This window comes from Parasteatoda tepidariorum, chromosome 7, assembly GCF_982258835.1.
Source record: "Parasteatoda tepidariorum strain Cologne lab strain chromosome 7, Ptep-v5.0, whole genome shotgun sequence".
Lineage (NCBI taxonomy): Eukaryota > Metazoa > Arthropoda > Arachnida > Araneae > Theridiidae > Parasteatoda > Parasteatoda tepidariorum.
Window position 1 is genome coordinate 35,961,171 of NC_141761.1, and position 23,630 is coordinate 35,984,800.

The following is a 23,630-nucleotide window of genomic DNA, read 5'->3' on the forward strand; positions in this document are numbered from 1 at the left end:
ACGAAACTATGAAAAAATAACTTATATGTACGAAGAAATATTCACAAATAAATTGTATCAAATAGTGATTATTTAAATTCGCGATTAGAAATTCGCGTGTCATATTAACATCGTAGTTAAAGTAACGAGATCGTCAAAGTCACAAAGAAAAGCGTGGCAATAATTGCAAAAAATAAGATTAAATTAGTACAAATAAATAGTGCCAATAAATAGTTATTTAAATGAGCGATTTAAAATTCGTACGTTGTTATAAAAATCGGTATTATTAAAACTTTTTGAGAATGCATGGCAGAAACTGCTGAAAACATGATTAAAAAACAATATGGATTAACAATGCAATCGGCACAAACTAAGTACGGCAAAAAGTGATTAATTAAATGCACGATTTATAACTCACGAGTCTTAATATCAAAATAAATTTATAAACCATATGAAAATAGTTATAAATGCCAAAAAATTATCTCAACATCACTAGGATTATTGATGAAATTTGAAGGGAAAAAAAACAGCTCGTCAAAAAATAATTATTTAAATGTGTGATTTGAAACAAACGTGTTGTAAAAAACATACCAATAACTTCATCTAAATAAAACATGAAATTGGCACAAATAAAGCATATAAAAAGTGATAAGTTAAATGCACCATTTATAATTCACGAGTAGTAATAAAAGTATTGGGAATTTATAAACCACATGGAAATTAGTGGTTATAAATGCCAAAAAACACTCTAAAAGTCACTTGGATTTATGATGGAATAGGCAGAAAGTGATAAATTAGGTGCACGGAAATTAGTAATTATAAATGCCAAAAAAAAAAAAAAAAACGATCGAAACGTCACTTGGATTTCTGATGAACACAGCAAAGATGACTCCAATTCGAAATTGGTTTAATATCATATTAAAAATATTGGGTCTTATAAAAGCATGTGGAATTTCATAACAACCAATAAAAAAGTGATCGAGAAACAACAGATTCACAATAGAATCAGTGCGAATTGAGAGCATTGAAAAGTGATGATTCAAATATACGATTCAAAACTTTTGACATTCTTTAATTTTTCTAAAATAAAAAATCATTACATTCAGAAGTTTCTGCAAGCCGCACATCAACAGTCGGCGGGCCGCAGGTTATGCACCCTTACACTTAGACATTCATAATTTTAAAAAAACAAAAACATCATTACAAAAATGAGATTCATAAAAAAAAGGAATAGCAATATTAAAATAAAGATCAATCAATGGTCTATAATTTTTGGACAGATTTCACTGAAGGCACAGTTTGAGTGTCTAACTTTAAGACTGGTTTTCTTCATTTCATTTTATAATTTACAAATATTTAGTCAGACGGTAAGAAAATAATGTTGTTAATATAAAGCTAAAATGTAAACCATTCACAAATACACAGTTTTATCAGTTATTTTAAAGACTTTGCAAAATTATTCTGTTAACCCTTACTCTAAAATAGCCAAAAATATACGTAAAAGCTAAATTGTTTATCAAATATATAACAGTGATATTTACAAGGTAACCTAACTATGTAAAGTGGTAACCTGATTTAATAAATTAGTTTAATTGTTTTTTTTTAGCAACAGTAAAATATTTGTATAATAAAATAATTTTTATTCCAGATTTATTTTAAGTGCAAGTTTCTCAAAACACTAATAAATTTTCAACTTCTTTTATTTCTTTAACTTCTTTTATTTTCTTTTAATATCTTAGAATAAAATACATTAATAATAAAATTTTAAAATTATATTCTAAATAATATACTGGTAACTGCTTATTTTAATTTCAAAAAAAAAAAAAAAAAAAAAAAATTTAAATCTTATTTTATCATATTTAGAAAAAAGCTAGTAAAATTTCAAATAAAACTTAAAATTTACAAACATTAGCTGTTTTTATACAGGTTAGGTTATACGAAAGAAAAAGTATTTGATAAAAAAAATAATTTTCAAAACATAAATTTTAGAATGTTTTAACCAGAGGTGGCACTCATCAAAATTCACAAGATCAAATTTTTTTTTACCAATTTGTGAAATGCGTCCTAGCTGCTGATATTATAAAAACATTAAAGAAATGTTTCAATAATATCAAATGCATCCAAACATTATTTAAAAAAAAATAATAAATAAATAAATCTGGGAATAACTCAATTAAATTATTAAAGAGATTGAAATAATTTTTAATGAATGATACAAAGATATTTATTGAATATTAGAAAAAAGATATCCATTGTACAATATTTGCTTTATTACTGTATCTTCTTTAAATAACAAATAAGTTAATGGACTCTCAACATCCAAATAAAATTTCATGGCTATTCAATTAAATTAAAGTTTTTTTCCTTCATAAAATTATTTAAAGGTTAAAAAAGTTTATACAACAAGTCAGATACTATAGATAAAGTAACTCAATCCCTTCAATAAATTTTTGCAGATAGCCCCCGGTTTAACAAGTTACAATTGTTAATCAAGTCTTAATTTTAAATCAAAAAGCAAAATGCTGACTATCAAATATGATTTAACATCATTGCTTAATATTTGCTGAAAATTAAGTTATTGTTTTAATCTTAAAATTGTGCATAATTAAAAATTTTGTCTAAAAATTTTTTTTTTATCAGAGAAATCTATTTAGTGAATAGAAGAGTAACACTACTGTATTATTCACATGTTATTAAAAAAAAAGTTTAAAAAATTGAAAACGCAAATTGTTTCAAAATCTTACACAAGTTCATATAAAAGAGATTAAAAGAGACTTTATTAAAATGGACAAATACAACACATTTTTTAATAAATAAGAAAATATATTTTAATTTTTTTTCTGTTCTTTTTTTTCTAAACATTAGGAACTAAAAACAAATTTGCAAGCAAGTTGTAATCTAAGCATCATTCATTTCTAAAAAAGTATTTTACAATTCAATATTCAATAAAGTACAATTGTTAGGAGATCAATAGTTAAGAATTAAAAAAAAATTATCTTAAAGATACATTGCACCTCCTGTTTGATAAAAAAAATAATCTTACTTTTTTCAGTTATATTGTTTCTTCGATTTAATTTGACTATTACTATTATTAAAAATTATAAGAATGAAAAGGCATCCAACACAAAAGGCACAACATGCAACCAGAAACAATAATATCACTTGCTTTAATACTGAAATTTTACAATGAATTGTATCTATACTTATCATGTATGCCTTTTTTAGAATAAATAAATTGTAATCATCAAAAAATTTAATTTATGTAAAAGTCACAATCTATTTAATATATACTTTATGTAAATATCATCAATATTAAATATTGGTCATAAGTAAATAATAATAAAATATTTACACATCATTAGTTTAAACAAACTGTTCTTCTAGGCATGCTTTATTTCTCATGCAAGGTTTTATTCTTCCTTATATTTTAAAAAAATAGTGTGGAGCTAAAAAGCATCATGAATAAAATGTAAGAACACTGGTTTGATTGCCTCTCACTAATAAAAATGGTGGCATGCCTCTAGTCAAGGTTTCTAACCAAGCCATGTACATGGGAGCTGAACATGTTCCTTTTCTGGGCATGGGCAAAGTCCTGCAATTTATAAAATTCATGGTTTAAAAACACATATAATTTAAAAAAGGAACAAAAAAAATTATTAAACTATTGATTTTTTAAAAAATTAAGTGTGATTTTTAGATTTTACTAACAGCAGCTAGCTAGATTAGATAATTGAGGAATCCATATATTTTTAATAGACCTAAGAAAATTGATTGGGTGAGAGAATATCCTTCTGTATCAAGAAATTTTATACTCAACCTCTTATCTGCGTCTGTACCATAAATATGTTTTATCTTAGCTAATTTAACAAACATACATGGCACTTGGGACTCAAGGTAACAGCCATAAAAAGTTTTGCAAGGGAAGCTTAAGGGGTCACAGTACCTTTGCAACAATTTTTTAAAATAAAGGTATAATCATTCATTTTGAGGATGCTTTACATGCTCATTTAAGTTATAATCAATAATTTATCTTTAAAAAATGATTAAACTGTTTAATTTTTTTTAAATTTTAAAAAAAGTGGAAAAAATTCTAAATTTTTATATCCCTAAGGCTTTTTTATTTTAACATATTTTCAAAAAAAGTTTTTTTCATAGTGCTTGCAATATTTATCTTAACAATTTTGTGCATTCATTTGTTGATATATCAATTAGAATATTTTTTATAGATTATTTTGCAAAAAAGTAGAAAAAAAAGGGTAAAAATTCCTGTTTGGTATATATAACATGCCGTAAAAATTGTAATACCTCATAAAATTCTTATTCCATGCACAGTTTAAATAAGTATATTATACTCAAGATAAAAAAGTTTACTTCAAAGCTTTATCTTAAATAGAAAAAATTCCTTAGGGATTTAATTAAGATTAAGACACAAAATTATCATCTGTGCGAAAAAGCACTTTAAAGTCAGACTGCTGAGCAAGTTTCTGTATTAGAACAATTTAAAATCGTTCATAAATTTTTTAAAAATGTAGACAGAGAGATGAAATTTTTTCTGTACGTTTGAAATACTTTGAAGTTTTATTGTAAGCAATAAAAAAAATTTTGGTATTTTTGTCATTTTTTGGGTACTGTGACCCCTTAAGTGAGTAAAATTTTCATTAAATACCAAGCTTTTTTTTTTGGAAAAAAAAAAAAAAAGAGTCGCCTGAGCATCAATGTATGGAGCAGTGACAGAATAACTGATTCCTAACTAAAAGGTTTCTGGTTTTAACCTTGTTGGAGGCTTATTTCTTAAAACAATTTTTCTTTAAGATAAATATAAAAAAAATATTTATGAAATTTAGTAAGAAATGTAATTTTTATAGAAGTTTTTTCTAAAAAAAATTATTAAAGAAAATTCCTTAGAATTAACTACTCTTTAGATATATAGTCCATAAATGAGTTCATATTCTTAGTCTATAAATGACGTAACAATTTCAGTTCAATATTTTTAGCTCCTTCTCCAGTTTGTCTATAAGTGTCATCCCCTACCACCCACATACATATCGTCATGAGATAAAATAGATAGGTTATAAAATAGGATAAAAAAAAAGCCGTATTCGGAGTTGTTAGACGGATTTCGCTCAAATTTTGCATTTTACTTGTTTTTTTCCCCACTGATTATGGCTATCCCCTTTTTTTGGATGTCCAAAATCTGAATCCGTCAAAAAAGAAGAAAAAAAAGGTATGTACCTTCAGAGGGAAAGTACAAAATATAGTAATTTTGTGACTTCAAATATTATCTGAACTAAATAATTAGCATATTTGAGGTTACTTTTTCGAACCATAAAGATTGAGTCCTTGAACGCAAAGATCTGATCAATAAATCAAAAGTTATTTGTTGGTCTTCTTTTGTGCACTGCACACTTGTAAGACATTGGTGTTATTTTTAATTTATTATTTTCGACGTACTTTAATTTCTTAGATGGAATACAGAGCATTAAAAACTGAAGGAAATTGCAAGAATTTGAAGGTTAAATGAACTAAATAGAAAATGTTTTAGAATAACAAACTGGCTTATGTAAACATGAATAACTCCACGTGCATAAACATAAGACAATTTTTTTTTAAAAAATAATTTTGAACATAAGTATAAATTAAGTTCTGCAGCAAAGTCCATCTCCTCAAAGCAGAGAAGTAGTTACTACATTTCAAAAGTAGTTAGTAATTACTACACTAATAAAAAAATAGTTGCAGTTTCAGTTAACTACAGTTGTAACAATGTTGTTGTAGCAAACTACAAAAATAATATAATAGTTATAAATAAATAATAGTTTTTCTGCCCTCTGCTAAAATTTATTAAAAAGGTTTTTTTTTGATTAATTAAAAAAAAACATTACAGTATTACAAGAGATATGAGGCATATTTTTTAAGTAAGGGCCACTTCGTTGTATACATTAATAGGTGGTGCGCATGCCACAATAACTGCTTGTATCATGCCAGGGGAAAACTGTGCTTAGGGTGTTAGTTGTATAGGTAACTTGCACCATCTGTTCCAAGCCTGAAAAATGTTCAAGATTATTTAATCGTCTGTCCCGTGCAAGGTATGGACAATGATACCTTTTTTGTCAGAGAGAAACCTGTCACAATAACGTTTATGTCGTGCCCCAGGGTGTCAGCTGTATAGGTATTCTGCAGAGTCTGTTCCTCGTATCTAAAATTTTCAAAATTATCGAATTCTCAGTCCCCTGCGAGGTATGGTCAGTGACATATTTTTTGTTGGAGAGAAGCCTGTTTGATTCAGATATTCACTGGCAGATTCGTGAAGTTTACAGAGCTACGAGCACAAGTGAAAGATAAGCATATAAATGGGTCAGAAACTTCAAAGCTGGCCACGACAACATCCATGAGCTCAGTTTGTCCATCTGTGATCATTGACTAAAAAATAGCTTCAGTTGAAACAAAAAGTGTTGAAAACAGATGCTTCGCCATAAGCACTCTGCCAGGCAACTTTCTTGAAGTACCTAGGTCAGTATTGACAATGATGATGAAGACATTAAAGCAACCATGACCTCTTGGTTGTCAGAGAAGGTAGCAAATTCCAATGAATAGGATATTCTAAATTTAGTTGTAAGATATGACAAAACGTGGCAACTATTTTGCAAGATAGAGAAATGTGAGTAGAATCTGTAAATATATTTGGCTTTTGAAAATTTTCTTCCAATTGGTTTTTATTTACAACCCTTACTTAAAAAGCACACTTCATACAATATTATGTCTTAATCAGCTAATCAAAACATAGGGGAAAAAATTTAGAATAAATTTTATTGCTTGCAAATAAATCAATATATTTACAAATAATGCAAAACAAAGTTATATCAGCAAATTTTTATCAGTTATATAAAATATTATCAATACAAAATCCCAATGTATTCATTATCCTTAAAAAAATTGAAAAGACAACTTACATGACAACTAAAGTTGCGTCTTGTGAATGCTGTATCAGCAATTCTCTTAAACGGATATGACGATTTGTCTATACAAAGAGACAACAATTAAAATGGATGTTACTATCACAAAAATAATGTTTAAATATTCAAATTTTTAGTTCACATATTATATCAGGAGTTTTGCAAATAAATAAAAATTCAAACTACACAAACTTACTTTGTCTTTAAGAGCTAAAATTTCAGACATTGTTATCAAACTAGAATCATCTTTTTCATCATCTGTTTCTTTCCATGGATTTATAATTCTTTCAAAATCTTGTTTACTACAAACAAATATTAAGAAAATTCATAATAGCTTTCAGTGGAAAAAAATAACTCAAATTTCACTTTAAATTTTTCTATAGAGATTGCTTGCAAGCAATATGGACAAAGCTGATACTACACATGAATATATAGGACAGATTTCATATACTAGATACAAACTATATGCACTTGTAAAGAATTTAAAATAAATTTAGTTAGAGAATAAAAAAATCTTGTGACAGAAATTGTAATTTTAAACAAATTATTTTGCATTTTGAAAATACAATTTTTTTTTTTTTCAGGATCAAGGGTAAAGCAGAGTGTATAAAGAGTAATAATAAGTAATAAACTAAGAATGAAAGGTTATAATTTCTATAATAAAAATTATATTTAAAAAGTTATATGTTTTTAATAATGGTCTTATCTCATTAACAATATAACTTGTAATATTTAAAAAAAAGAAGAAATTTATTAGAAAAAAGATTTATCTGTTGCACAGACTCTGTTTAACTGTCAGGAATGGAGAATGAAGAAATATCCACATGTTATCGTGATTGCTTGCAAAATCTGAGCCAGGGAAAGAGAAAATTCAAAATCGAAATTTTTGTCTATTTTAACTTAACATATGAGCACAATTAGACTTTCTATTTTGTAACAATGCTTTAACTTACCAGCTATAGTGCATCAAATACACCAAACCTCACAGAGGGGATGCAAAAGAAATTATGATACAACTTTTAGAAGATGTAAATCTCCAGCATAAAATAAAATAAAAAACAAAATAGCACATCATTAGATTTTTTGTAGGCAAAATTAAACTAAACTATTATTTGATTATATTTCTTTATGCGAACATGATCATTTAATATTATTTGATGTTAATGTTATGTTAGTTGTTCCATTTTTTTTTAATTCTTTTGAAATACAAGCAACGTTATTCAATTTACAGAACTGCTTCTTTTATCATAACCTTACCGAAGAGTTATTTTATATGCTCTACTCAGCATAATGAATTAGTACACATCAAAGAGAATATTGTGCCTTTACATTAGTTTAAATTGGAATCTGTTAGTTAAAAAAAATCTCCAGAAATTTGGAATGTCTGCTGAGGTCTAAAGAACCGTAGTTTCCGAAGTCTGTAGAAACATACCCTTAAACACTGAAACTAAAAACTAGCAAATAAAACAATCACACACAAAATCATAATTTCATTTACACAAAACAAACAAGCCTTATATGCACAAAAACAAAATTTTATTTACCTGCATTCTTGTGGTGGTTTAGTAATATCAGGAATAACCATCACATCAGAGTAATCAATACGGAACTTATTCAACAAAGCAGCCATGCTAAAATTAAATAAGGGACGAAACATTGTTACACATTATTAAGGATTACATGAAATACAGTAAACAAATTGAAAACAAACTAATCAAATTAAAAAAAAAAAAAATTGTGCCAATATAGCATAATTTTATGAGATTATGATAATGGACAAAAGGCTCAAATATCTGATAAGTTATAACTTTTAAAAGCATTGTCAATTTCACAAAATTTTTCCACCTAATAAATTACTAAAAATGAATAATTCTCAATTTTGTCACGTTTCTTTTGAGCTCAAATAATGCAATGTTGGAGTAAATTTGCCTCCATTAAAAAATTAAATCACAAATACCTTTCTTGATATTGACATTTCGGAACATTTTATTAACTAAAATCACAACACAAGGGTCCTCGCTAAAGACTTCAAATTATTAGCGAGTAAATTAACCTATTATCAATAAGAAGAGTAAATGAGCAGTGAATAGGAGAGAGCATAAAAAAATTTAGGTGCTGTTTTAACGTCCTTAAGATAAAAACAATATGAATGGGTTAGGGTTAATTTTTGATAACTTCTTTCACTAAAGCAGTAATATAGGATGATAAACTTGATGCAAAATTATGTTATTGACTCAAGAAAAAATATTTTCTGTAAAAATAGCAGAATGATAATATGCATCTTACTACCAATTAATTTGTTTTATTGATGGAAAGCATAGGTGAAAATTTTGCCACGAGATAGCATAAAATGGAAACGAATGTGGAGATCTGTAGTTCTCTTTATATTTACATAATCTCTCGTTGCTTTCGTTATCTGTACTCAATATAATTGTAAATGGTTATGGGATGTATCGAACGGAAATTACTTGTAATCGAATAAAAAGTACATGATTTGTTGTAAAAAATATCCTTTGACCTTTTTTTCTCCACATTAACGGGAGTATATATTTTTCTTTTCGGTAGAAAAAATTCATTCTACAATCCTTCAAAGGTCAAATAAAATGAATTTCAAAATTGTATGAAGTTGAGAAAAGATAATTTCAGGTGACATTTATCACAGGATATTGAAAGTATTTTTATTCCCTTTATTTGATAGCATTTATTTTTTCACTGTCACTAATAGGGACAAAATGGTTATTATAAAACTTATTAGTAGTCATATTTTTAAATTTCATTGCAGCATGAGGGAAAAGGCACTCTTATTTTAGTCTTAAAATAAGAGTTATTTTAGTCTTCATAGTAAAAATAATGCATTTTATAATTTAATGCAAATAATATTTTAATCGTTTAAGACCATTGTGAAGTTAATTTCTCTCTGGGCATAATAGAAAACATTAAGATAATTTACAAAAGTAAAGAATACATCTCTCAAATTTCAACCTATTTTGACAGATTTTAAGCAGCAGTTTTGTAAACAGTTTAACAATAATATTATTATTAAAATATTTAATTAATTAACTTATTAAAAAAATTAAAACTTAATTAGCTTAACACATTAAATAGTGAAACTTACCTCCTTTGTTCTCTTTCTAGTTCATCTTTTTTATTAGCCAAGGATAAAACTCTGAGTTTGCAACCACTCCACTGAGCATGATTTATAAGAAGGTATGGAATAAGCATTGTTAGACCTAAAAGCATATGAAATTCTCAAATTTCAAAAACGTTATGAAAAAAATATTATCACACAAGAATTAAGAAAAGAAACAATTTCAATGGTTTTACTAATCAAAATAATAATTTAATTTTACTGCAAAGCCTTATCGTTGAATTTATATTTTAACAATGTACAAATATAAAAAAGAAAGAAATCTGATTTTGGAACTTTGTCTTTAAAACTGATATCTTTATACCATCAACATAACTGATTTTTAAAGAAAAACAAACCAAATTTATCTAGATAAAAATAAAATCTATAACAATGTCAAACATAGAATACTTTGGTTAAGTTATTATTTCATTATCCAAGTTTATATTTTGGACACATAAGTAAGATGTGAAACAAAGTAGCAAGCACATGTTGAGTTTACAGCTGCGGTTACAGAAAAGGTAAAAATCTTTAGATCCAAAATAATTTTGTTGATACATGCATTACTATACTTTATTGAACATTGGAACTTCATAAAGAATATTAAGCGATAAAGAATTATTAAACAATAATTACAGAATCTCTTCCTCTTAAGGAGTAATTTTTCTAAGTTTAAAATCTGTTCTCTATTGTTTAAGTAATCTATATTCAATCTTACTTTAAAACTAAAAACTTGAGCCACCAAGAAACTTTAAGATTGTCCAAATTTCAATAAGAAATAAATTATGGCAAAATATATTCTCTTATTAATGAAATTAGAATTTATAGAAAGAAATTTTAATGAGATACAAATATGCTAAATTTTAGTTTATAAACTAAGCATGTAGTTCTCAGTAAGCATTAAAATAAATATTTTGATACAAAAATATATATTATGCCTTTTAATGTTACAAACTTATTGATTTTATCAAAAGATTTTATTTCAGGTAAAGACAAAACATAGGAAACCTCAATGATCAAATCAAACTAAAACTTTATTAGCTGACTATTTCCTCCAGCAAATGTTTTCTCACCTAATTGTAAAACTTATGCCACTATTTTTAAAATATTATAAAATACTTTTATAAGCTGGAAGAAAAAAATAATAACATAGAAAAGAGAAAATATTTTGAAAAACTTGAAGAATAAAGATTTATTAGATTTTTAAAATTGTCATAATAATGTAAATCATAGATTTGATACTAAAAAACAGACTTCCCATGATGATGTAACAACACAGAAATGGCTTATGACCTTCCATCCATGGCAGAATTGCGGAGGGAGTGTGACGTTATGTCAGAACTTTGATTTTTTTTTCAGAAAGATTTTTCATTTGGGAAACAAAAAATTTTGACTTTCCTTTAAGCCCAAGTTTTCTTAAAACAATAGTTGCTTTCCAAAAAACTTTTCTGCATGAATACAACAGCACGAATTGTCATAAAATCGAACACGTCAAAACTGAAATTCAACATTCACGTATTATAACAGCTCTTTAAAAATAATGAAGTTTGAATAACCTTGAGAAAAAAGCCGAAAAATCTTGAATAACAGACGGAAAAATTATCATCCAACAACTTGAAAGTACGATGGAATTATCACGACTTGAACGTGTCAAAAATGATAATTCAAATGTCGTAATTATTTAGCATTAAAATATCATAATTTGAAAAACCAGAACCATCTTCTAAACGTTATGACATTAGGGATCGTAACGAATCGAATGCAATAGAACCGGATAATTAAACATTTAAATTCACATGCCATATTAGCTGACAGCCGAAATAGCCGCAAGAATATCAGTGTAACTAAATATTAACTTTCATTAAAACAAAAATTTCTGTGAAAAAACAATTTATTTAAAAACACATTAAAATTGAAATAAATTAAAAATATCTTGACAAAAAATATTAGTGATAGTGAGATTTGTTACAGAAACCCTGAAAAAATTCTGCCATGTGGAAAACTTCGAATCTGAAAAATACAACCGTTATTTTTATTCAAGAATACCTATGTTTTTTTTCTTTTTCACTAACCTCCATCATCGTAAAGCCACCAAACATCAATGGTTCCTTTCTTTTGTTTCCTCTGAAATTGATTGACACAGGACAGAACATCTTTAGGAATGGCTTTAGACAAGCCGCGCACCACTTGGTTGCTGTTGCCAGATTGATTTCCTCCTACATCTCCGGAATACTTCCTATCAGCAGGAGGTGTAGACGGAGGCGTTGTTTCCGGGGAGCTTTCAGCTTATGAAGGTAGAATAAGTGAAGTTAGTAAATGGTTTTATTTCTTTAGCTAAACATTCAAACAAAAGGAATGAAAACACAGGTAGCAAGCTATCTAAAGGTAAATTTTTCCGTTAAAAGCGAGTAATAAAGTGAAACTTTTGCTTACTTAATTTTAAAATAGCGTAATTTAAAAATCATATAACAAACTTTTTTAAATTTTGAAGACATTGAATTTCATATTGATAATATTCTGCATTTTATTTCAATTTTTACAGACAGTAAAGCAGAAACTTTTTATTTCCTACATTAACCCTAGATAACTAAATTTAAATAATTGTTAAATAAAAATGAGCTTATTTTTATGTTTAATTCATTTAACATCTAATAAATTAGTGTAGCACAAGGGAAACACTTAAATTTTGATTAAAATATAGATAAAATGAAAGAATTTAATATTGACAATCTTAAGATTTTAAATGTTAAGGTAACAGTCAGACTTTGTTAAATTTATAAAGTTGGTAGTCTATTTGATAAATGTTATTTAAAGCTATTATATCAAAAGAGTTAACTAAAAACAGTTTTTCAAAACCTAAAATATTTACTACAGTATATTTAATGCAGTTTCTAGTTACAATTTATTTATTTCTGCCTCACTGGGGTCAAAGAAGAATACTTCAGACAATGTTGAAAAAAAAATCTAATTATTTTTCGTACAGCTAATTATATTATGGCCAAATATTTTGGTAATAAGCTAATATTATATTTTGATATCAACAGTGTAACATTTTGGTTTAAATGAAATATTTAAAAATTTTCTAGCCATGACATTTTTTTAAAATAATATTAAATAAAAAGAGAACACACAGCAGACATAATTGGTCACAACTTCCCAACAAAAATCGGATAATAAAGAAGTTTCGGGGGGGGGGGGGAATGACTGTAAACAAATAAAGTATTGGGTATAAAAATATGCAAGTTAAGAAGAAGAAAAAAATTCGTTTTTCCATAGCATTTTTACCGTTTTTCAATATAAGTTATAAGCATTCACCAAAATTTTGTTTAAGGGCTTATCCATTATAAGTTGAAACACAATAAGTACTTAGCTTTTCAATTAATATAAAGGCGCTATCAAATAATAAAAATACCTTGAGACAACTGAGCACTAGATGGATCTCTAGTCATTCCTTCTCCTTGTTCAGTACTCTTTAGGAAGGACAGGCGCCTAGCTTTCTTGCCATTAGTGGCTGGGAGCTCAGCAACATCCTCAATGTCATTGTACTCAGAATAATCCAAACCCTCTTGCAATCGCAGTATACCCAGCGACAAGTGCTTGTCAAAAGCTTCACTGCAAATAAGCAATACACTTGATACTCAACAGATATAGTTTTAAAAGACTTATTCTTTAAATAACATTATAATTTAAATACATTTTTGAGAGAATTATCCAAGAGTCATAACCACAAATATTAAAGAAAATTTTCCTTTTTTTCTGAAAATAACTATTAATTTGTTTGCTTAATCGGTTGTATGAATAATTTTTAATAAGTATTTCTTATTATTTTATTAAATGATCAAAATCACTTTAAATTATGAACTTCAAAAATTTTTGCATTTTAATTATTGTAATTTTATAAATCAAAATAGCAACTAAATAGTGCCCTAAAAAATGAAACTTTTTGGAGTAAGATTTATTTATTCATTTAATGTTTTGCTTTGGAAATATTCCATTGCTTTCATTTAAAGTTGAGGCTTTATTTTAAAAAAATATTTAAATTAAAATTTATACAGTTCATTTCGCACAAAAATATATTTGGAAAATTATAATTATAAGCCATTTTTAAACTGCTTAGATTGAACAGTTCAAAAGATTTGTTTAAATACAGAGTAAAAATAGAGCAAAGGAGAAAAAAAGGAGTCTTAATTTAACTACTATAACAATAGCTTCCAAAGAGTGACCCTTTTTATAGTTTTAATGTTCAAAATCTAAGTTTGTGAAAAAATTTATATTACTTTTTACAAAAAAAAAGTATGTTTTTGTGACTGATTTCGTAAAATAAATTATCACACCCAACTAATTAACATACTTCAGCCAGCCTCTTGAATAACAATTTCTTTTTAATACATAAGAATCAGATTATGAAATAAAAAGAAGGTGGAACCATACATTATTTTTTTATTTTAAGCACTGTACATTTTAGAGTAAAAAATAGTTATTTCCTCTAAATACAAAGAAATTTTATAAGTTTACAATTTTCTTTCTCATCAAATATCAATCATCAAAATCTCAAACAGAAATCATCAGTTTTTTTTTTTTACTGTGAGCCTATTCCTTGCACTTGTTTTCTCTCTTTATGTAAGAGAAGTTTCTTTCAATTGTTGCAGAGCTTATTGGAATTACCAAGATAATTTTAGCCTGTATCGAAAATTGAGGAAAATCCTCACAATAATCCTTAGTTACAAGTGTTACAAAATCTTACAGATCAAGAGTTTTTAAGTTTATTAACAAACACATAAATTGCAACATTTTTTAAAAGCTAACTTTTGACCAAAAACTTCACATTTAGGACATCCATGAATGTGTTGAAGCTTTCCACACCATATCCATTTAAATAATTTTGTATTAAAGGATAGTTATTTGGCTAAAATATTACAGAGAGTGCATTTAGAATAACCAATGATTCTTTTGAAAATCGTTTGTTCAAATTTTAAATTACTTTATTTATAAATAGAATTTTGACACTTCCTAAATTTCATTCATTCCATTTTGTTGCAGCTCTTGAAGAGAGAAATTGTAGATTCATCACTCTATTCATTAGTAAGTACAAGCTTCCAATGTAGAAATACAGGATACTACAAGAGGCCAGATTTTAGAAAATATAACATTTTCATGCTGAAACAAATTAGTCAATTTCTTAATTAGCTCTCAAGAATATCTGAGCATACTGTTTAGTTTCTACAACAGACTTTCAGCTTTCGTATCTCAGAGTTTTCTGATACATGGGAGGTTTCTAAAATTGAAGGATAGGCTTTGTAAGTTGCTGTTGCAGCATTGCAAACACCGCGCCATCTAATTTGTTTCAGTTCCTTCAATCTGATATTGCTGTTATTATTAATCTTGTAGATTTCATATAAAACATCAATAAAAAAAATTAAAAACTTGATTAAAATCAAATTAATGTTTTCAATGGCAGGTATTGCCTTCGCAGCCTGAGACATATTCTTGAAAGATAAGCTTTGTTAGCTGCTGTTGCAGCATTGTAAAAGCTGAGTCATCATCGAATTTGTTTTAGTTCCTTCAATTTGATACTGCTGCTATTATTAATTTCACAGATTTCACATTACAGCAAGTGGAACAAAACATTTCCTCATCTCTTTATTCTAACAAAATTTTGTTCCTCATTTCAGTTGATAATTTGTTTTGTCACCATTTATTTAAAGAAATAACTGTTTTAAAGAAAAATATAGAACATATCTGTACCCTGGACGGAAACGGCTCTGAACAAATTGGAGTGGTCGACAGAAAGGGGTTGCAGAAACCAGCTAACCATAGAATTTCGTAGGGATAATTGGGTACTGAGAATAAGGATGGGCATTTTACTTTTTCCTCAACCCGCAAAAGTTTTGTGAAAGGTGTGTTCTTTCCTTCACAGAAATATTTTCCATACGGCTAAATTGTTTGCATTTTATCCCATAAAATTTTCAGAACCCGAGGACTTAAAGAGTTGCCAAAGTTGCATTCTGACATTTACAAATTTTCATAAAAAATCCATTATAGCATGTAAAAACAACTCTGTGAATTGCATAAAACTATTTCTGAAAAGAAAAATTGAAAATGAGAAAACTTCATTTAAACAGAAATTATTAGGGAAAAATGTCATACTGTATAACATTGAAGTATTCTTGAATGTCTTCAATTCCACCCTCCTGCCAATTTGATTTCCAGCCCATGAAGACGATGTTGGGCTTCATTTTTCCTATTCCAGTGGACTGCAAAATGTTGAATTATTATGCACTATGTGTGATTACACATTGAGTCAGTCATTGTTCAAAATACTGACCTGAATGAGTGCCCTGGCAGCCCTCGAAAAGCATTCATCCTCTATGAGTGTGTAGAAAGCTTTGATTTTCCTCTTGTTCAGGAATCCATATGCTTGCCTCGAATAAGCATTCCTCATCCTCTGAGTGATGGGTTCCTTTAAAAGAAGTGCATTTCAATAAAAGTGAAGCAAACATGCATGCAATAAAACCAATTTCAGAATAATTGAGAGGTTTTAATTTGATAGTGATGAAAATCTAGATAAATGAAAAACTTTAAGCCTTGCTCATCAAATCTTTTCCAATAATACGAACGGCACAGTGAGATCTATATTGGATTGCACTGTTTTTTTAAACTTAAACAAGAAAAATCGAACTATTATTCTAAATAATGATAAAAATACTGTAAAAAATTAATATTTGAGCCAAAATAATTAATTTGGGACATAATTCTTCACTTAAAGTAAATGTAAATTTATATTAGAGACATCATGTAAACTAATAATAAATTAAAAATTGGAGAGCAAAATTGCATTCATTGTAGATCATGGATTCCACATAAAATTTCTTCAGAAATATTTTTTTCAATAATTGACTTTCATTATATATGTTAGAAACTATATTTTTTATTATACAGTAGACTCTTGATTATGGTCAGGAAATGCATTCCCCCGTATAAGCAAATATCCCAGATAATCCAATTAATGCAAATTCTCATGAAAAAATGATAGAAAATGTAAACTTATTATACCTTAAAGCAGTGCTTTCCAAACTTTTTGTACCTGCGCCCCCCTCTTTGGAAAAAAAAATTTTTGTGCCCCCCTTAATTTTTCTAACAATCCAATTTCATAAACACTCATCTGATATTGTAATTTATTTAATGGGCTACAAAATAATATACAATATTATGTATAAAAATACATAAAAAATAATTATCTATTTTAAGAAATAATAATATAATGTAATAAAAACAAATCTTACAAAAGTACAAAAAATAGAATTCAACATTAATACAACATTATAAAAATTTAATGTGAAGGGTGAGCTTGTTTTTCAGCACAAATTTTGTCAAACCGTGGTATCATTGAAGATATCGCGGTTCTCAGTTCCTTTTCAATCTTTAAGCAAGATCGATACTTTGTCTTTAAGACAGCTACTGCAGAAAACCCAGTTTCACATAAGTAAGATGTTACAAAGGGCAATAAAATTTCTAAAGCTTTATTTGTTAAAGTAGGAAACTCGTCCTTTACTCGTAACCAAAACGTGACAATATTATTTTCGTGTTGAAACATCTGCTTTAATGTGCTGTCACTAGATAAGTCAATTATCATTTCCTGCTCTGCTGTCGTAAGGCCAAAATCATCATATTTTTCAATCACAAACGGGTTTCTAATCCATTCATATTTGGACATGTCAAGATCTTTAAAGTAAAACGAGAATTGCTCCCTTAAACTGGTCAAGTGTTTATTAATAAGAACTTTACTTTCTTCTATTTCATCTGCAAGACAGGTAATTTTAAAAGTGGGAAACATGTCAAAGTTATTATTTTTCAAACTTATTATCCACAGTTCCAATTTTCTCATAAATGCAGTAACCTTGTCTTTCTGGACAAAAGCATGAATTTGAGGCCCTTGCATTGATTTATTTAAAGTACTGAGTCTTTGAAAAATATCCACTAAATACGCAAGTTTTACAAGGAATTTCGTGTCATAAAACAAGTTTGCTTCATCTCTGTTATTATCAGTAAGGAATATGGCGATCTCTTCTTTTAGCTCAAACACCCTTTGAAGTACTTTGGAACGAGAAAGCCAACGTGCCTCACATTAATATAGAAGTGATGTATATTCTGAACCAATGTCATTACACAATTTTGCGAAAAGCCTTCCTCTTAATGGGCTATTTTTGATAAAATGTACAACTCTTATAATAACTTGAAATACTGTTAGTAAATCTTCACCCATATCTCTTGAAACAAGTGATTGTCTATGAATCATGCAATGCGTCCAACTTGCCCGAGGAGCCACCTTTCGAACTAGTGCCTGTAGACCAGCGTTTTTTCCTGCCATAGATGGAGCTCCATCTGTGCATAGTCCAACACAGTTCTCCCACAGAATGTTATATTCATTGAAAAATTTATCAATCATATTAAAAACTTCACTTGCTGTAGTATTGCCTTCAATAGGTTTACAGAATAACATGTCTTCTCTAACATCAGTTTCCACAACATATCTTACATATGTAATCAAGTGTGCATCCTTAAGAACATCTGTAGCCTCATCTACTTGCAACGCGAAAGAAGATAGTTTTACTTTTTCTATTAATTGATCGCAAAGATCTTCAGATATATCGGATATTCGTCTTCCCACCATATTATCTGCAAGTGGAATGATTTTAAGTTGATCAGCATATGATTCACCTAGCATCGTAGCTACCATGCCAATAGCTGCAGGTAGCACTAAAGTTTCTCCTATTACATGGGGTTTTTTGCAATTAGCAATTCTATAAGAAACCTTATAAGACACAAGCAATGCTTTTTGTGTAACAGACATGGTCTTTGAAAACATTTCTTTTTGTTTATTTAAATTCTCCAATTTTCTTCGGAAAAATTCTATTGTCTTGCCAACGTGATCTGCATGTACGTTTTCGAGATGCCGTTTTAATTTATTTGGTTTCATGCTGTCTGAGGCCAAAGTATTCAGACACAGCAAACACATTGGTCGTTCTTGGCCATTAATGACTTTACATGTAAATTCAAATGATAAGTACATTGGATCATATTTTCTACATTTAGGTTTACTATTTTGCGAAGATGTTCCGCTATTTTCGTTACCTCTTCTTTTGCCGTCTGCTTCTGCTTTCTTCAATTTTCTTTTCAACCCAGTTACGTATTTATCCATCTAAAAGGGTTATTATTTTAAATCAAATAAAAATACTTTATAACAGTTTTGAAATTTACCTCAATATTAATTTAGAAGTGTACCAAAGCGAGTTTGCAGAGTTTGTAGGCAATCTGCGTGGAAACGGTCGAGTTTAACCAACGTTTCTTAACGAAATGCCGCGTGTTTGCTCTCGTCTGGGCGCACGCATCCAGGTGTAGTCGCGTCGTCCGAGTTTGAAAAACCCCGCAGTCGCGCGCAATTGATGATAGTTCCACACCAGATGTTATGAGCGCTGACGTCGCCGAATTAACGACGGCCTTGGCTCATAAGCCTTGTCGGGGCCTGCTGCCTGCTTCTGTTTACTGAAGTTTGGCGGGAGTAACCCCGAGAATACCCGCGATGATACGAGTGCTTGTCTAGTGTTTCCTTGCGCTCGGCTCCAAACGGGAAAGCAAGATGTTTTCGTTCCAGCAAGAGTATGGATGGATTTTTTAGCATTTATACCCGAGAAATTCGCGGCGAGGATTGTGGATTAAGTATAACCGTTTTTCTGATTAATTGTTTTGACACCTATTCGACTTTTTTGGTATGTATTCGAAAATGATATTTTGGAATCAGCTGCGTGCCCCCCCCTGCAACAGTCTCGCGCCCCCCCTAAGGGGGCGCGCCCCACAGTTTGGAACACACTGCCTTAAAGCATTATTAATTAAATTAATTCGAAAGAAAAAATTGTACATTTAGAGTTAATTTCATTAAATATTTAATGTTTCAAGGTTTTAATTGCTCTTCTAATACATTCTTTTTGAGCAATCTGAAATTCTAGCAAGTTCAAGTAGCTCTTGGTTATTGTTTTTTATCCCCTTTCTTTCATAGTGTCTCCCACCGTCAGATCACAAATCTCATAATCATGCAATAATGATTTAACTGTTTTCCAGCTTTTGATTTACACTTAAGATCTCTTTTGCATTTCTTCATGTTAACCGTATGAACAAAGTGTTCATAGTGTTAAACATGGAAAATTTTTAATCTGAACAACACTGATACTGCAAGGATCGGTGAATCATGACTCGTCGGACCACCTTGTCCCTCCGCAAAAGTGTTACAGAACTGGAGCAAAACAATTGGTTGTACTCAAAGTTGGCTAGAAGTATCCAATACAATAAGAAGAAAGAGTTGAGAAGAACACAGTTTTTCCACACATCTCAATGGGCATAATTCGCACTTCTCTTTCTTTTTTTTTTCAATCCTGGATAATCCGATCCTCGTAATCAAAAGTCTACTGTATCAAGATATATAATTATGTTTAATAGTTGAATGAAAGAAATAAAGTATAACACTGTTAACAAAAAAAAATTTTCTGCATAAATTACAAAAAGGGGTCCACTATGAACCCTACATCAAAACAAAATATTTATTTACTGATTTAAAAAAATTAAAAATTATAATACAAGTAGTGGTATCTCGCATCTATTATCATCATTGTTTATGATGGCTCGCATATAAACATACTTTCTCATGTACTACACTTACCACACTTCCCTGTTGTAGAATATATAAAAAAGATTTTTTTCTTTCAGAATTAAAAAAAAAGAAAGTATTATATAGTTTTTGGTGAAAGTGTGCACTGACTAAGAAAATTAGCAGATTTTATAATGCAATTATATTTCTATTAATCACAAAACAACTTTTATACCTGTATAATATATATTATTCCCTGAAATACACACAGCTTTTGATATTAAAAATATGACATTTCATACATATTAGCTAAACTATCTTCTACTTTTGAATTCAGGGCATAAAAAAGATTTTTTTCTTTCAGAATTAAAAAAAAAGAAAGTATTATATAGTTTTTGGTGAAAGTGTGCACTGACTAAGAAAATTAGCAGATTTTATAATGCAATTATATTTCTATTAATCACAAAACAACTTTTATACCTGTATAATATATATTATTCCCTGAAATACACACAGCTTTTGATATTAAAAATATGACATGTCATACATATTAGCTAAACTATCTTCTACTTTTGAATTCAGGGCATATCGTAAATGTGTCAAAGACTTAATTTCAACAGACATTTAGTAAATTACAGTGACATTATTTTTTCTTTACATATAGAAATAGTTAATGCAACTAATAATTAAAATTCAAATAATTTTACTTTAACAATGTGAGCACAAATAAGCAGTCCAATTTTCTTAGTTATACTGTGAGTAAAATCTGTCAGTGGAGGTCTACTACTTGGACATCCAGTCAACACCAATATTTGAGGTCTATAAGAAGAAAAAAATAAATGAATAAAATAAAATTTATCTGACTGAATTTTAAAATTGTTTCAATGAATTGATACTTGTCATAAACATTGAAACAAACTTGTACCAGCTGAAAAAATTGACACATGGAATTTTTATAACCCAAACATAATAAGTGATCATGAGATGTTATATGCTAAAATGGCTACAAGCTCTTTTTTTTAAAATGTAACAAAAAATATATAAATAAAAGTAGTGTTATATGGCATCCATTATTGTACTTATACCACCATGGCAACATTAATTATAACAATGAATAATCCAATAATCAACACCTAACTTGATTATTGGATTAGTGAAGGGAATTTTATAATCGTGTCTCAGACCTGGGCTTTACATTGAATATTTTTTCTAATATAATTTAAATTTTTAGAGAAATCAACAAAGTTTTTATTTCCTACACATGGAAACTACAGTCTGAGACAACTTTTAGAATCACAAAACATTGCCTACCAAAGTGTCTAATGTTGTAAACAGTGTCAACCAAATGTAAAGGAGTTAATAAGATTCTCGAAAAAATTATTTTAATTTCTCTCATTTTATTAATGGAATCCTTATATGTAAAGTTTAAAACCAATTCAAATGTCAAACTTAAAAATAAAGTTCTTTTGGCAAGTAGGAAAAAATTATTGAACGTGAGTCTTTATTTGAAACAGAATTTCTTGAACATAATAAGAATTTACTTCTTTGAATATTAACAAAATGCATATTCTGTAACTTTTTTTTGAAAAATATGCTTTTTTTTTTAAATTTTTTTTTTTTTTTTACATTTAGCAATATTTTAATTGCGTTTCTCTTTTTTATATGAACCTTACCCCCTCCATAAAAAAATAATAATAGTAGTTTTCTATAAATTTAAATATTCTGATGACTCAATGTAATTTCAACTTATAATAATGCTAAGGGTTTTGAACCAATATATTATTAGTTGTCACCAGAAAATATCTGAAAAGTCAAACAAAAAAACAATACAAAATAAATTGCTGTGTAGAATTTGATGAAAGGTAAGAAATTACATATACTTTTTTTTAAAATCAATTTACACAAAACTTTTATTTAAAAAAAAACGCTAAAGACTGTTTGAAGAGGCAATAATTCAAGTGACATACAAGTAACAAAAAATAAATTAATAAATAAAGGATATTTACATAAACAAAACATGTTTTATGAATATGTCTATTTATTATATATGCTTTTACCAGAAAATTAAAACAAATTAAGAAGTTCATATAAATAAAAAAAGGAATAATTACATTTTTTACTTAATAAATATCAAAACTTTTTAAAGTTATTGTGGATTCTGAAGTATAGAAGAAGACATACCTATAATTTTTAACATGATCACTAACATGGTTCAGACGATAAGCGGAACTCAAAGCAGTCTTATATGTCTGTGCCTGTGCAGAAGAGCCCCAATTTACATCTAAATAGAAAAAATTTGAGTCCATGAAACAAATAGAAAGGAAAAGTTAAGAAACAAAAAATATGACTTAGAAATAAAACCTTATGTTAGAGGGAAACTTTTACATTTTCATATTTTACAGAAAATAATCTTATTATAGGATAAATAAACATACTTTTAGTATATTTTAAATTATATAAATGAGATATACAGTTTTCAATAACTTTAACAAGATGACAGTAGAATTAATTGAGGCTAAAAAGAATTCTTATGTATAAGTTTTTATAGAAAATAAAAGGTTTAAATTGGTAATAGAAAGATGATTCTTTGAAAATTACAATCTTTTTCTTCTATAAAATAAAAATATTTCCCTCTAAAAACTAATTTAAGTACATGCTCATAAAAGTTTATTTCTTGCAAAAACTGTATCATTGGCATAATAATTTCCCTGAACTTAAAAAACTAGTGTCAAAGAGCTTTGAAGAATTAAAGTTTTAGATCATTCTTACCAGGTTTTCTATAGAAAATAAAGATGTACAAGCCCAAAATTAAAGCAAATGTCAAAAGTGCTGTCCACCAATTCATTATAAACATGACGGCAAGGCAAAGAATGGCACCCACTAAACTTAGCCATAGGTTGTAATACTTAAAAGATGGTCTAAATCCTAAAAAATA

At 28.1% G+C, this 23,630-nt stretch overlaps 1 protein-coding gene across 1 annotated transcript in view; it reads right to left on the reverse strand.

The window, feature by feature from the left end:
- Positions 1-1,025: 1,025 nt before the first annotated feature.
- LOC107440022 (solute carrier family 12 member 2) overlaps positions 1,026-23,630 on the reverse strand; it is a 98,465-nt gene continuing 75,860 nt past the window's right edge. Inside the window, exons 13-24 of the mRNA XM_087167672.1 lie at positions 23,465-23,620; positions 22,877-22,976; positions 21,403-21,514; positions 16,382-16,516; positions 16,204-16,310; positions 13,469-13,668; positions 12,129-12,341; positions 10,045-10,159; positions 8,474-8,560; positions 7,126-7,231; positions 6,927-6,994; positions 1,026-3,571 (exon numbers count right to left, since the gene is read on the reverse strand). Of these exons, the coding sequence (XP_087023798.1) occupies positions 3,436-3,571; positions 6,927-6,994; positions 7,126-7,231; positions 8,474-8,560; positions 10,045-10,159; positions 12,129-12,341; positions 13,469-13,668; positions 16,204-16,310; positions 16,382-16,516; positions 21,403-21,514; positions 22,877-22,976; positions 23,465-23,620 (1,535 nt within the window). The 3' untranslated portion in view covers positions 1,026-3,435. The remainder of the gene's footprint in view (positions 3,572-6,926; positions 6,995-7,125; positions 7,232-8,473; positions 8,561-10,044; positions 10,160-12,128; positions 12,342-13,468; positions 13,669-16,203; positions 16,311-16,381; positions 16,517-21,402; positions 21,515-22,876; positions 22,977-23,464; positions 23,621-23,630) is intronic.